The sequence below is a fragment of the Pogona vitticeps genome, chromosome 1 (assembly GCF_051106095.1).
Source record: "Pogona vitticeps strain Pit_001003342236 chromosome 1, PviZW2.1, whole genome shotgun sequence".
Lineage (NCBI taxonomy): Eukaryota > Metazoa > Chordata > Lepidosauria > Squamata > Agamidae > Pogona > Pogona vitticeps.
In genome coordinates this window covers 244,020,040-244,036,033 of record NC_135783.1, presented here as the reverse complement: position 1 = coordinate 244,036,033, position 15,994 = coordinate 244,020,040, and the positions used below count along the sequence as shown (strand labels likewise).

At 40.0% G+C, this 15,994-nt stretch overlaps 1 protein-coding gene across 6 annotated transcripts in view; it reads left to right on the top strand.

The window, feature by feature from the left end:
- SPTB (spectrin beta, erythrocytic) overlaps positions 1–15,994 on the top strand; it is a 148,062-nt gene that overhangs the window by 80,621 nt on the left and 51,447 nt on the right. For all 6 annotated transcript variants that reach the window (XM_072985362.2, XM_072985359.2, XM_072985361.2 and 3 more), the window contains 7 exons: positions 369–556; positions 3,084–3,201; positions 7,981–8,139; positions 8,697–8,999; positions 10,710–10,860; positions 11,656–12,526; positions 13,076–13,213. In XM_072985362.2, coding sequence (XP_072841463.2) covers positions 369–556; positions 3,084–3,201; positions 7,981–8,139; positions 8,697–8,999; positions 10,710–10,860; positions 11,656–12,526; positions 13,076–13,213 — 1,928 coding nt within the window. The remainder of the gene's footprint in view (positions 1–368; positions 557–3,083; positions 3,202–7,980; positions 8,140–8,696; positions 9,000–10,709; positions 10,861–11,655; positions 12,527–13,075; positions 13,214–15,994) is intronic.

The window sequence follows — 15,994 nt, the reverse complement described above, 5'->3', positions numbered from 1 at the left end:
AGTAAGGAGGAGGAGGAGGAGGAGGAGGAGGAGGAGGAGGAAAACAGCTGAAAATAAATTTTGAGGCATGTATGATTATGACAGTTCTCACCTTAACATTTGCTGAATTGCTACAAGTATGAAGGGATCACAGGCTTCTTTTCAGAGCCAGAAAGATTGTTCTTGTTAATCTAGACTGACAGGCCTGAGACTCCCAGGCAGTCATCCCTGCATGCAGTCCAACATTTCTAATGTGGTGAGGTCAGACTTGTTGACATTGTGGAATATTCTCGTATGCAAGATCTGCAGGTTGATAAAGGGCTTGACATATTTCCAGCAGCAGCAAGTACCAAATGAGCAGCACTTTGTTGGTGTATTCCTTTCCTTAGGTAATGGACCATGCAATGGAGACTGAGAAGATGATTGATAAGTACAGTGGCTTGGCTTCAGACCTGCTGATGTGGATAGAACAGACCATTGCTAGTCTCAATAGCCGCAAGTTTGCTAATTCTCTGGCAGGCGTGCAGCAGGAGCTCCAAGCCTTCAGTACATACCGCACAGTGGAAAAACCACCCAAGTAAGCACCTATCAAAGGGGAGGAGGTATTTTGGGCTTCCTTTTTGCTGATGCTTGCAATTCATTCAGAAGCTAAAACTGTACTCATCTGCATAGTGACTCATTTGGTTGTAGTCTGAGGTGGAAAAACAGCATATTGGGACATGATAGTGACAATGATACTGTAATAAATAGCAGGCGGGAGCCAAACTGAAAGGAAAAAGACAGTTGATGTACTCCAGTGGCATGTTATTATAATGCCAAAATGAAATACAATTTCAGACAGTTTTTTCGTTGTGTTGCACCCTTCCCTTTTCTTTCAAATTGGAGGAATTTGGGAAATATTGATACTGATAAAAACATTTCTGACCTAGGAGAAAGGGGAGAAATGGGAGAAACAGGAGAAAGGGATATCTTCCCTTGCTCTTCTCCCTGCAAAGCTACTAGATGAGGATTTCTGAATATACACTTAACGTCTATACAGCATTTTTCCTTACGAACCAGAGTGGGAGGGGAGTTATCACCAGTCATAACTAGCAATCTTTGCACCTAGAACAACTAGCACTGTCTTCCACCTGTGTCTATTTTTTGTCCTACTGGACAATGGTAAGGCCTGGTGGAGCTGTGGAATGCACACCCTGTGCTCCATGCCCAAGAAGGAAAAGAAAACTGCAGCATTGACAGTGCCTCCCACCCCACAAAAGAGGAAGAGAAAACCTGCTGACCTCTGCTGGTAGTAGCTCTGTTTCAGGCATGCTGGATTGTGAGGGAACTCAAAGCCAAGACCCCTGGAAAAAGCTGTCAGGGACATCTTCTGCTCAGGCCTCCTGCTTTTAATATTATCACCCATTTGGAATGACCCAGTGAAACTGACCTGCAAAATGGTAGCGCTCTTGAAGGGGTGGAATGGAGAATGTCCTAAGCTGTGGGATAAGAAATGGGTTTTCTTCCTGGCTGTTCGGATCTCCTTTTTTCTGATTGTCTTCTCCAACTATTATGACCTTCTACAACTTCCTCCTTCTCCTCAGACTTTCCACTTCCTGATCCCCTCACGTTCTAAATCTCCACTTCCCAAATTCCAGTAAGAATCCTGTATTATAATTAACCACACTGCTCCTAGCCATCCCTCCTCACTGCTGTAACCAAATACAATGTTCATTACCTCAAAAATTTACTTACTTACTTATTTACCTTATTTATATCCTACCTTTCTTCCAATAAAGGAAAACAGGGCAGCATACAATGATTACAAAACTGCACATATAAAATCATAGTAAATCAAGACATTACTGTATCATTAAAAAGAATTAAACCACAACCTGAGTAGAAAAATGCCATTAGTTTTAAAGGTTAAAACAAATTTAAAATAACTGATTATAAAAGGTGCTGACAAAAATATGCTACAACTTCTAAAAATTCAATCCTGCAAGGACTTTGGAGCTTAAAAACCAACTTAAAAAGGAGATTTTCACATTCCAACACAACTACTGTGAGGAGTGGGTTAACTTAGCCTCATAAGGCAGGGAATTCCATAGACTGGAAACAGCCATAGAAAATGCCCTCTCTCTGGTCTTCAAGAAATGGGTCCCTGCCTCCACTTAAATTAGCTCCCTACCAAAAGATGCTGTTAGGTGGAAAGACAGAATTTTGATAGATGTGGGTTTTATTTAACATTGTAGGACATGCTTCCCAAACTGAGTTTGTAGTAGATGAGTCATAATGGTGCATATAGTATTGGCATTAAATTCCTGATGGCAATTTTTAGAGTATCTATCTTAATTATATTTTAATCATTTTATCTTTTATTGTTGTAAGCCGCCCAGAGACCTTTGGGTAGAGTGGGCGGCATATAAGTTTAAATAAACAAACAAACAAACAAACAAGATCCATTTGTCTTTGTTTCTGGGCAGAGCATTAGGCCTTTATTTGATTATAACAACACTCATAGCCCTTATCCACCTTGGAGCCATATACACGCAGGAGCACACTGTTATGGGCATAGTCTTAGCTGAATACAAAAATGGCTACAGTGAGGACTGTCCTCCAGGCCTGGCAGCTGAAGCTTACGTGCTCATAGCTGCAGTTGGAGGCTCTCAGTACCACTGATGAGTCGTTTTGAATGGGAAGCTGGAGTCAATTTCCTCTGGCCTCTGTTTAATATCTTCTTTCTCTTCTCTACTGAATAGCCAGTCAGAGTATTTGAGGGACTAACTGGTTGATATGTGTGCTTTCTCAACAACAAATCAAGTTGGAGCAGGGCATCAGTTGTAAGGATTTTAGATTCTAGTTAAAAAAAAACATTTATGTAATCTTCATTCTTTTCTGTCGCACAACTTGCTACAACCATCTTAAACTCTTTTAACTTAGTTTTCAGGAGGAATGTTTAGTGCATATCATCAATTTTTTGAAATTAAACTCTTGTGGCCTGAATTTGGAAGAATACACTATATTTCAGTGACTGGGTGATAGGTGTTGCTTGGGTTGCAGTTTTGGACTATGGTGTGTTCTTTGCCCAAAGTACACTTTCAATTTTTCTCTGTGTGTTCCAGATTTCAAGAAAAAGGGAACCTGGAAGTCTTGCTGTTTACCATCCAGTCAAGAATGCGAGCCAACAATCAGAAAGTGTATACTCCTCATGAAGGAAAACTAGTATCTGACATCAACAGGGTATATGACACACTTCCTTAAAACAGAAATGTGACAGATCAAGAATTAAGTCATGGGGTTTTGCTTCTAGAAATCATATTTATTCTTTCCTAATTCATACACAGTAGGACTGTGGTATCTGCAGGGGATCAGTTCCAAGCCTCCCCCTCATGGATACCAAAAAAACGCAGAAGTATCCAGTGCTGTACATTGCATGGTCCCTGGCTAATTCTAGTGACCAGTTCTGGTGAATACACCCTGAATTCTGGGATTTTTTTTATTTCATATTCATATTTTCAGGCAGCAGATAAGTGAATCACTGGATACTGATGCTACAGATAGGGTGGTCCTCCTGTAGCTAGTCAGGAAGTAGCTATTGTTTTTCACCATACATGTCAAGAAGATCCCAGTTGCAATCCATAGATGTATTTCTAGATTTGAATAATGGAGCAGGCCTGAGAAACATTTTTGAAGGAAAAAATGAGAGGTATGAGTGGTAATAAAGAACAATGGACAAGCTTAGGAGAAAAAAGAGAATAGACTTTATTATAGGAACTCCCATCTGGTGCTGATTTAGGTGACAGCTGTCCACCGAAACAAGTGAATTAATATCAGAGTCATTATAAGCAGTCCAATGTGTTTTAATGAGATGGTTCAGTAATATCAAAGGATTACAGGTAACAAACATCATACTATTTGGTCTTTTCAGACGTTATCATAAATATGCTACGTAATAGATGTATACTGTCACTGTGGCAAAGAATGCAAAAGGAACAATTAGGAGCAAAACTGACAGTTAATTTGTGGTCTAGGGGTGGACAGTTACACAGCTAGCATAGAAAACTAGAAGCAAAATAATTAACATTGATGTATTCTGAAGGGTTTCATAATTTTTAACTGAAAATTCAGAAGAGTACTTTGCATTTCTGCAGTGAGAAAAGAAGATTATTACAACGCTGTCTAGGAGTTTTACATCTTTCACTGATACACTGGTTGGTAGAAATGGGCTAAATACCTTGATGTTGATCTAGTCTGACAATTTTATATACAGTGGACCCTCGACTTACAGACGGCTCGACTTACAGACTTTTCGAGTTACAGACTTCTCTGGCTGCAAAATTTAGATTCGACTTGCAGCCAGAGAATCGACTTACAGACCAGAAAAAAACCAAAATGGAATAAAAATAGAATAAAAACCACTGGTTATGGGATTAATCTGTTTTCAGTGCATTGTAGGTCAATGGAGATTTGACTTACAGACTTTTCGACTTGCAGCCACCATTCCAATACAGATTAATTCCTTAAGTAGAGGGTCCATTGTATTCCTTCAATTGGATTAGTTGTAATACCTACACAAGGAAAATGTTTTGTAGTCAAAATGTATTACATTTTAAAGCTATAGATAAATCCAAGTTCAACTATCACTTTTATTGTCTCATACCTCCACAGGGTATTTCATTCAAATAATCCCATAAATCACAGAAAGGATGCTGGGAGCTACCTGTGTTGTTAGATGCATTCAGGAAAACTACTGCCCAGAAGTCTAGGTGCTATTAGAAACCAATTTTAAATGTCAAATTCATGAATTCTGAAGAACAGCACTTCTGCAGTGGAATTGATGTGGCCATTCGTCTGTATACACTTTGGCACAGAATGAATGTATTGTGATCTACAGATCAAAGATGCTGTGGGCACTTGCCAGCTATTCATTCATTCATTCATTCATTGATCCATCCTTTAAAACGACCCAAGGTGGCTTATATCATAGAATCATAGAATCATAGAAAAGTGAATTTGGAAGGGGCCTACAAGGCCATCAAGTCCAACCCCCTGCTCAGTGCAGGAATACAAATATAGGCAATTATCTAAGTTTTTCTTGAATGCCTCCAGTGTTGGAGCACTCACAAACTCCCGAAGTAACTGGTTCCACTGTTGTACTGCTCTAACAGTTAGGAAGTTTTTCCTGATATTCAACTGAAATCTGGCTTCCTTTAACTTGACCCCATTGTTGCGTGTCCTCTGGGATGATCAAGAACAGATCTTGCCCCTCCTGTGTATGACGGCCTTTCAAATACTGTATTTGAAAAGTGCTATCATATCACCCTTCAGTCTTTTCTCAAGGTTAAAGGCAAAGGTAAAGGTTCCCCTTGACAATTTTTGTCCAGTCGTGTTCAATTCTAGGGGGCGGTGCTCATCCCCGTTTCCAAGCCAAAGAGCCAGCGTTTTGTCCAAAGACAATCTTCCGTGGTCACATGGCCAGTGCGACTTAGACACGGAACGCTGTTACCTTCCCACCGAGGTGGTCCCTATTAATCTACTTGCATTTGCATGCCTTTGAACCGCTAGGTTGGCGGGAGCTGGGACAAGCGACGGGAGCTCACTCTCTCGCGTGGATTCGATCTTACGACTGCTTGGTCTTCTGACCCTGCAGCACAGGCTTCTGCGGTTTAGCCCGCAGCACCACCACATCCCAGGGCTTTCTCAAGGTTAAACATGCCCAATTCTTTCAGCCTTTCCCCATAAGGCTTGCTTTCCAGCCCCATGATCATTCTTGTCGCCCTCCTCTGAACTTGTTCCAATTTGTTAGGATCCTTCTTGAAGTGTGGTATCCAGAACTGGACACAATACTCAAGGTGAGGCCTAACCAGTGCTGAATAGAAGGGGACTAGCACCTCACGGGATCTGGAAACTATACTTCTATTAATGCAGCCTAAAATAGCATTAGCCTTTTTTGTAGCCACATCACACTGTTGGCTCATATTTAGCTTGTGATCTACGTCAATTCCAAGATCCTTCTCACTCATAGTTTTGCTGAGCCAGGTATTCCCCATCTTATAACTGTGCAATTGTGTTTTTTTTCTGAGGTGCACTTATCCCTGTTAAATTTCATTCTATTGCTTTTGGCCCAGTGCTCCATCCTCTCAAGGTCATTTTGAATTTTGTTTCTGTCTTCTAGGGCAGGGGTGTCCAACCTTTCACCTTCCCTGGGCCACATTAGAAGACGAAAATTTGGTTTGGGCCACACATACATTTGGTTTGGGCCGCATGGGGGGGGGCAGCCCTAGCCATCCTCCACAGCCCCGCTCCAAGTGCACTTACCGGCAGCTGCGATCTCAGACAGCAGAGGCTGCCAGCTTTTACTCTGGCGGCTTTATGGGGCCAGGAGGGGGTCCACCTATTGACGGGGACAGCGCAATGCAGTCACGCAGCCCCCCTGTCCCTCCCCTCCCACTTCTTCTTTCCTTCCCTCTTTCCCCCTCTACTGTTGTGACATGCCCCGGCCACATTCCGGCCGCAAGCGCTGGCAGTGTAACTTGAAACTTTGGAATTTCTTTAAAAATAAAAAATTGCACTGGGCTGCATTATGAGCTGACCTGGGCTGCATGCGGCCCTCGGGCCACGGGTTGGACAAGCCTGTTCTAGGGTATTAGCTATTCTGCCCAATTTTGTATTATCTGCAAATTTGACAAGCATTCCCTGTACTCCGTCATCCAAGTCATTAATAAAAATATTGAAGAGCACCCAGTTAGAGAAGGACCCATTAATCATCACCCTCTGAGAACAATTCGGTAGCCAACTGTGTATCCACCTGACACTTGATCTATCCAGCCCACAGCTAGTTAGCTTACTAATCAGATATAATGGGGCACTTTGTCAGAAGCTTTGCTGAAGTCAAGAGATACTACATCTACAGCATTCTCTCTGTCTATCAGGGAGGTGACCTGATAAAAAAAATGAGATCAAATTAGTTTGGCAGGATTTGTTCTTGACAAATCCGTGTTGGCTTCTAGTTATTACTGCATTGTTTTCTATGTGTTTTCTAGGTGCTTGTACAATGACCGCTTTAGGATCTGTTCCAGAATTGTGTCTGGAATTGATGTCAGGCTGACTGGTCTGTAGTTCCCAGGTTCCTCTTTTTTGCCCTTTTTGAAGATAAGGACAACATTGGCCCTCCTCCAATCCTCTGGCACCTCACCTGTTTCCCATGATTTCAAGAAAACAATGGGCAGCAGTTCTGAGAGTTTTTCAGCCAGTTCCTTCAGCACTCTCAGATGCAGTTCATCATTAAAAGACAGCATTTAAAGCTAAAACCAATGAATATATATAACAATAGGCTGAAGAAAGAATGTCATAGTGACAGACGGACTGACTAGCACATATTCCAGTGTTCAAGGAACCTGTCCCCTAGTACAAATTGAGTACATTTTCCAGCTAACTTGTCACTGCTAGTTCATACAGTACTTTTCCTATCCATGTTAGCAGTATGTGCTTCCATAAGATATGAATGAGCTTGTCATGAGTATATTTCATAATTGGCACAAGGGCTTGTTGTGACTGTAACAATTAACATGTAAGGAATGCTCCCATTCCCAGGCTGGTAAGCAATTAGGATGGGGTTATCATTCTTGAGATGCAGCCTTGAAGTGTACTCCCTGGAAAGACAAAAAATAGACTGTTCTCAGGCTGGAGTCTTCGGTACCTGTGAAACTCAGAAAAATGAGTACTACAAAACCCATATCCTGACATAACAGATTGCCATCTGTTAGTGTTCCATTCACAGGGGTTACATATGCAAAAGAAAAAAAAGGTGTTTTATGGGTTGTGCTGCAGTACTTCTCTGTCACTTAAAAGATGAGAAATACAAGTAGATAGAGAGATACTGTTTGGGCCAGGAAAATTGGTTGATGTGAGGCTGGGTCAGTGTACCCGATATATTTTGTAGCATGAACCATATAGAGATATATTGCATTCTATAGTATCTATTGTGTTTTTATTCTTCTTTGGAACACATTTCCACAGGCTTGGGAGAAGTTGGAAAAGGCAGAGCATGAGCGAGAGCTGGCACTGAGAAATGAGCTTATTAGGCAGGAGAAGCTAGAGCAACTCGCCCGACGTTTTGATCGCAAGGCAGCAATGCGGGAGACATGGCTTAATGAAAACCAGCGCCTTATTGAACAGGTAACGTGGAACCTTTTGTGGCTTGATGGATTCAGTCTTTGATCTGCCTGGTGGCAATTAAGAAAAGCAGATGTTGGTGGTTTGGGGCATGGGTAGTTCAGTATCTTTGAAATCTTCTGCATGTAAAATATATTTTAAATCAATCAGTCAATCAGTCAATCAATACACACGACCAAGTACAGTGGTAGAATGCAGAATGGACTTTATCACATGGTAACATGGATTCACTGTCTTAAAATACTAGAAACCCAGGGAAATGCAGTGCTTAATGATGCATTCACAAGCTGCAGAAGGCTGCCATGCTGTAAAGCTGCCATGTAGGCAGGTGTGAAGCAACTATAGTGTGGCTCTGAGTATTTTGAACTGATAGCGTTAAAGTACCTGATATAGTTTTCAAAACACACAATGAAAAATTGACATTCTGTCAATTACTTAAAATGGTGCTGAGATCCTTTTTGTTTGTTCTTTACACATGCCCCTCTACTGTAAAGCATGCATTATAAAAAAAATCAGTCAGGGCTGCTGTTGCTGACCAAAACCTTGTTTGCTTTGGGCAGGATAACTTTGGAAATGACTTGCCAGCTGTAGAGGCAGCAAAGAAGAAGCATGAAGCTATTGAAACTGACACAGCTGCCTACAAGGAACGCATCCAAGCTATAGAGGAGGTGGCAAAGGAGTTGGAGATGGAGAATTACCATGACATTAAGCGCATTATTGCTCGCAAGAACAACATCCTGAGGCTCTGGGAGTACCTTCTAGAGCGGCTTCAGGCTCGGCGCAGAAAGCTGGAGATGCATCTTACACTACAGCAGCGGTTCCAAGATATGCTGCATCTTATTAACTGGATAGATGATATGGAAGTAAGAAAGGCCTTAAGGGGAACTCTATACAGTAGTTTATTAGAAATAGGTGTAGAGATTGTTATGGATACTTTTCTCTCATGAAGTCAAAGTGCTACATTATTTTAACATATTTGTTGATAAGCATCCTTTTTTAAGGAGAAAGGTGGAATAAATATTTTAAATAAATAAATAATTGGTAACTTCGTATTATCCCCTTTCCCAGAAACTCCCATGCTGACTTACCTAAAGTACCCTTTAAAACCCTATACAATAAAAATGATTAGAAATAAGTATCAAAACATTCAAACCTCTCAACAACCAGCACCAGCAGCACTAATCTTGCTTATCTGCTCCTCAGCAGGTGATTAAGAATACGATACAGTGGTGCTTCGCTTGATGACGTTAATTCGTTCCAGAGAAATCGCTGTAGAGCAAAAACGTCATCAAGCGAAATAAAAACCATTGAAACGCATTGAAAACCGTTCAATGCATTCCAATAGGCGAAAAACCTGCTCGTTCAACAAAGATCCTCCATTCGGCAGCCATTTTCTGGTGCCTGTAATGCGAGGAATCCATCCCTAACACAGTGGGGAGCCATTTTCTACAGCGGGTGGCCATTTTGAAACCTGACAATCAGCTGTTTGCTGATTGTCGTAAAGCAAAAAATCAGTTCCTTAAACAAGGAACCAATCAACATTAAGCGAAATTCCCCCATCTAAACATCATTTTGCGATCACAAAAACTTCAATGTTAAGCGGATTTGTCAAGCGGGGTAATCGTCCAGCGGGTCACCACTGTACTTTGATGATGATGATGATGATGATGATGATGATGATGATGATTCCATATTTGAGTTTTTAAAAAATATTATTATACTGTGAGTTCCTAATGGATGTACAGGTAAACATAAGCAGATTCTTACTGTTGCGTGCAATGTGAGACAGCATTTTTATTTGTTTTGTACACAATCACACTTTCTATATCTTCAGAGGCTGCTTAGAAAGTTCCTGAATTGAATTTGCTTCTTTCTGCTTTCTGATGTGGCTAAAAATGATTATGAGTGGAGCAATGAGAAGAAAGGGGAAGTTTGCTAGATTGCAAATAGCCATTGTTACATTCTACACCCTCTGTTTCATTATAGTGTTTATTATTCAAAACAGTAATAGCCAGTTTAGGGCTCATCTGAATCCTTGATTTTGAATTGTGGCACAAGTATTAGTATAACTTGTATATATGGATTAGGAGCTATTCTGTTGAAGTGTTCATCCATTCCCATCATTATTCAGATACAACATACCTCTTCTGACACGTTTAATCTATTTAAAGAGGGAGCAAGTTAAGAGTCCCTTAGTTGCAATCCTCTGGAAAAATAACAAATCTTTGGTTGAAATTATAGGTCTAACTAAATATTATGCACAGATACAGTATATCCAACATATTTCTGACAATGGTTTGCTTATAAAAAAACTCAGTCCAGGGTTCAGAATTTAGCATTATGATGCTCATGGGGGCAGGGGGAATGTATGTGGCAGTTTGAAGATGGGAATATTTGCCTATCTGCTGTTCCTTTGCTGCTTAAAATCAACTCATTCTAAAGCCATCAACCCCAGTTTAAAAACTAACAAACTCTGCCATGAGGGCTCCATGTCAGGCAGTTGGCCATTGTATATTTTGCTTAAGAGGGAGTACACATAAAAGGGTACATTTTCTTTTTGCATTTTTTTCTAGGTAAAACTCTCATCTCCTGAATTTGGGAAACACCTGTTGGAAGTGGAAGATCTTCTTCAGAAGCATAAGTTGATGGAGGCTGATATGGCCATCCAGGCTGAGAAGATCCATGCTGTCATTGCAGATGCCCTTAAATTTGCCAGTGGAGATGGTAGGATGTTTGCCCAGAAGACATTTCTTTTGTCTGTGTTTCATTTTCAGTTGTTGCTCATTTGTTGTGTAACATTCAGTCATCTCTCAAGGATGTGCTCTTTCGTGTGTTTGTCTATGGGAAAGATATTACATTTTCAGCACACAAACAAACATATTGTGCTCCAGAGAAATTCAATTTTCTCCTCTTCTGGTGCAGTTTAGGGAGCTGTCTAGAATGTAGTTATGTGCACGTAAACCAGGTACTTCCTGTGTTGCTCTTGGACTATCAGAGAGGAAGCATGACAAAGCTCCCAATCTCTTGTCCCCATGGTCTTAATAACAACAATAATGACAGTGATTTTCTTGAATTATTTTTAGACTGGATGCTTTTCTACCTTACCACTAAAGAATGGGGACACCCATATAGTCTTTTAGGTTTTTTTTTCCACTGGGAAGAGCAACAAAACTACTTACTCCCCTCAGATCAGTGCTCCATCATTTTGTAAAATATTCATTCTTTTGTTTCTTGTTATTCTTTGACTGGTGTGGATTACTGCTCTCCAGTGTTGCAAAACCCATCATCTTTCATTTTAAAAACCTACAATGAAGTGCCAAATGCAAATATAATTATCACTCTGTATGTCCTCCTTCTCATCGGGAAGCTGTTTCCAATCTTTTTAGTAGATTATACCTAGTGTTTTTAAGTCACCAGAAAATGTCTCAGACATACTGTGTCCTTTTTTGTCTGCTCTGAAGGAAAAGGTATTATGTACCTTATCTGATTGACTCTAATTTTTTGTCTACATTTGTGTAGGTTATCAGCCATGTGATCCACAGGTGATACGAGATAGAGTAAATCACCTTCAGCTGCGCCAGCAAGAATTAGTGGCATTGGCTGCACACAGGAAAGCTTGCCTGGAACAGTCCAAGCGCCTTGAAAAGTTCTTTTGGGAACTGGATGAAGCTGAAAGCTGGATTAAGGAGAAAGAGCATATATATTCTGCCTTGGATTATGGGAAGGACCTGACCAGCATTCTCATCTTGCAGAGGAAACATAAGGCATTTGAGGATGAGCTTCGTGGCTTGGGAACCCACCTGCAGCAAACAATCAAAGAGGGAGAAACCATGATTGCTCAAAAACACTTTGAAGCACCTAAAATATGCAATAGAATTAAGGATGTGAAAGCCCTCTGGGCTCAGCTACAGGAACTAGCTGCTTTCCGCAAGAAGAACTTGCAAGACGCTGAGAGCTTCTTTCAGTTCCAGGTGGATGGAAATGACTTGATGGCCTGGCTCCAGGATGCCAATCGCCTGGTGTCCAGCGATGATGTGGGGCATGATGAGTATTCCACTCTAGCCCTGGTAAAAAAGCACAGGGACCTCTTAGATGAAGTAGCAGCCAACAAGAAAGTGATAGACAATTTGAACAGGCAAGCACAGAGCTTTCCCACAGAATTCCGGGACTCTCCAGGATTCGAGGATACACTGAAGGCCATCCAGGCAATGTACAGTGAAGTTGTGTCTTTAGCAGATCTGCGCAGACAGAAGCTACAAGATGCCCTGGATCTGTACACAGTTTTCAGTGAGACTGATGCATGTGAGCTTTGGATGAGTGAGAAGGAGAAGTGGTTGGAGCAAATGGAGATTCCTGATACTCTGGAAGATCTGGATGTTGTGCAGCACAGGTAAATGAGTAAAGCTGGTACCTGGGCCATATGTGATGGAGGTCTCATTATGAAACCTTAATTCTAACTTAGTGAGTTGTATAAATGAAAAGAGTGTGACATAGGTAAGTGGGACACATATCCTATGGTATGTGACAGTATAAACATTTTTATTATGGCATGTGATTTCAGGAAGTAGAGTCCATTTATGGTACAGTTGCCTAATTATTTTGGCATACTTGAATTCCTAGATCTGTGCTTTTAAATATGATGTATGAGAGTATAAAAGAACAAGTTACTACTGGATGAACCAAAGAATCAGGATTTTATAATTAGGAGAAGAAGTGAAAACTGACCTCTTTTGAGCGGGTTTTGGAGAGTCAGTATACAACTGATTTATGGTTTCCAAATAATATTTTAAAATATGTACATCTTACAGTTTTACATTTTAATTGGTATGTTTTTAATTAATTGTGAATTTTACATATTTCTTATTTCTTATTGCCTGCTGTAAATCTTTGGGATGTGATGGGCTTTTAATGGAATTGAATTAAATATGTTGGATTACAGGTTTGATATTTTGGAGCAGGAGATGAACAATCTGGCTTCTCAGATTGAAGGAGTCAACCGAGCTGCCTTTAGCCTAATAGAAAGCGGCCATCCCCGCAGTGGAAAAGTGAGGCAGTGCCAAGAGCATCTGAATGCTCGGTAAGATTCTTCTTTGTTTCTTTATTTGTTATTTCCCCAAACAGTTTTTAATATAGAATTTCAAATATACTACTATGTGGATGGCCTGATTTCTCTCACACATGGAATCTCAACCAAAAGAGAATACTGATCCCGAACAATCACCAATGAGCAAGACTCTCTAGACCTATGTTGATTATAATGTAGACCTATATTACTTTAGTAATGTTGTTTTCTGGTTTTCATTCTGTGTGAGCTTGTTTGAGGGCTGTATCAATGTACAGTAAATAGGAACTGAACCTTTGCCACTCATAACCAGCACATGAGCAGCTAGACTGCCTATGCTCTGTGTTCATTTTCATTGTTGCTGTGAATTAAAACTTTCAGCTCTCAGTCTATGGGAAGGAGGTATTGAGGAATGGATTAATCCCTTCCTAGGCCCAGATAAGACAGGAGGACTGTGTTGTTGTTTAGTCATTAAGCTGTGTCCGACTCTTCGTGACCCCATGGACGAGAGCACACCAGGCCTTCCTGTCTTCCATTGCCTCCCAGAGTTGGGTCAAATTCATGTTGGTCACTTTGATGACACTGTCCAACCATCTCGTCCTCTGTCATCCCCTTCTCTTGCCTTCACACTTTCCCAACATCAGGGTCTTTTCCAGGGAGTCTTCTCATGAGATGGCCAAAGCCTCCATTGGAGCCTCAGCTTCAGGATCTGTCCTTCCAGGGAGCACTCAGGGTTGATTTCCTTTAGAATTGATAGGTTTGTTCTCCTTGCAGTCCAGGGGACTCTCAAGAGTCTCCTCCAGCTCCACAATTCAAAAGCATCAATTCTTCGGTGGACAGCCTTCTTTATGGCCCAGTTCTCACTTCCATACATCGTTACTTGAAAAATTATAGCTTTGACTATGCGGACCTTTGTCGGCAAGGTGATGCCTCTGCTTTTTAAGGTCAAGGTTTGTCATCACTTTCTTCCCAAGAAGTAGGCATCTTTTAATTTCGTGGCTGCTGTCACCATCTACAGTGATCATGGAGCCCAAGAAAGTGAAATCTCTCAGTGCCTCCATATCTTCCCCTTCTATTTCCCAGGAGGTGATGGGACCAGTGGCCATAATCTTAGTTTTTTTTTTTATGTTGAGCTTCAGACTATTTTTGGCGCTCTCTTCTTTCACCGTCATTAAGAGGTTCTTTAATTCCTTCTCACTTTCTGCCATCAGGAACAAAATGAAATTAGAGATGCATCTCATTTAGAGTTATGTTATTCAAGTTTTAAATACTTAGGAATATGGGTAACAAAAAATCTTAATCAATTAATCTACAGAAATTATAAAAATCTATTTAAATTTGCAAAAGAAAAAATGACAAAATGGGTCAATTTGAACTTATCAATGTTGGGGAGAATTGCTCTGATTAAATCTTATATATTACCAAAATTTCAATTTCTATTCCAAAATATCCCATTACAGCCAGATATAAAAAAAGTAAAACTATGGCAAGGAAAGCTAGAAAATTTTATTGCAGGAAAGGGAAAGAAGATAAGATTTATAAATAGCGTCAAATATAGACAGGGTCAAAAGGGGGGATTAGGAATACCACAGCTCCTAAAATACTATGAAGCTTTGCAAATAAACCAAATTATTAAATTTATACAAATTGACGAGACTTGTAAAAATTCAGACTGGGTTAAAATGGAAAGTGAAATGAAAATGGACATAGTAAACAAGTATATTTATACTACAAAAACAATTGGAAAAGGAGAACAAATACAGAACCCATTCATTTCTGAAACATTAAGGATATGGAGAAAACATAGTAAAACATTGGCCCCCCCAGTATCCCCTTTATGTCCCCTCATGGATCACCCAGATTTTAAGTCTAAAGAAAAATATGCACAATTTAAGGAATGGAAGCAAATTGGAATATATAGAATTAATGACTTATTCGAGTCAGGGGAACCACTCACTATCAGACAAATAGAGGAGAAAACAAAGCAAATAAAAAGCAATTGGCTACAAATAAAACAAATAAGAAGTTTCGCTACTCACTTACAACAAAAAACTGGCCTTCTAAGAACATTAACCGAATTCGAACAATATTGTATACAAAAAGATAAAAATAAAAAGAAAGGATTAACCTCACTAATATATAAAAGTATTATTGAAAAAGAATATGGAAAAGGTGGAGGATCTAAAACAGTGTGGGAAACAAATTTAAATATTAATATACCTGAAGAAACTTGGACAGGAATCTGGAAAAAATATCCATATAAATCTATTTCAGCAAGTGCAAAAGAAACAGTTCTAAAGGTAGTGCACCGATGGCATCTATGCCCTACAAAACTACACAGAATTAATAAAGATATATCTGATAAATGTTGGAGGAACTGCGGTCAAAAGGGAACTCTGGAACATATGTGGATCTCTTGCCCCAAAATAGAAACTTTTTGGCTGGAGGTAATTAAATGGATAGAAACACTGACTAATCAAAAAATAGAGATTAATGAAACATTATTGTTATTTTCATTATTCACGGGGGGAAATGAGAAACTACAATATAAAGAATTAATTGCAAATCTCATAGGCACCGCAAGATCTGAAATAGCTAAAAATTGGAAAAAAGCCCAAGATCTCTCACTGCAAGCATTCACAAGTAAAATATGGCATACATTGTTGATGGAAAAAATGACGAATAAAGTTAGAGTATATAGAGGGGAAATAAGCCATAGTAAATTCACGGAAAACTGGAAGCCATTATTAAAATATGCTGATAAAATGGAGACATGTGGTTTGAAAAGAGACTTAG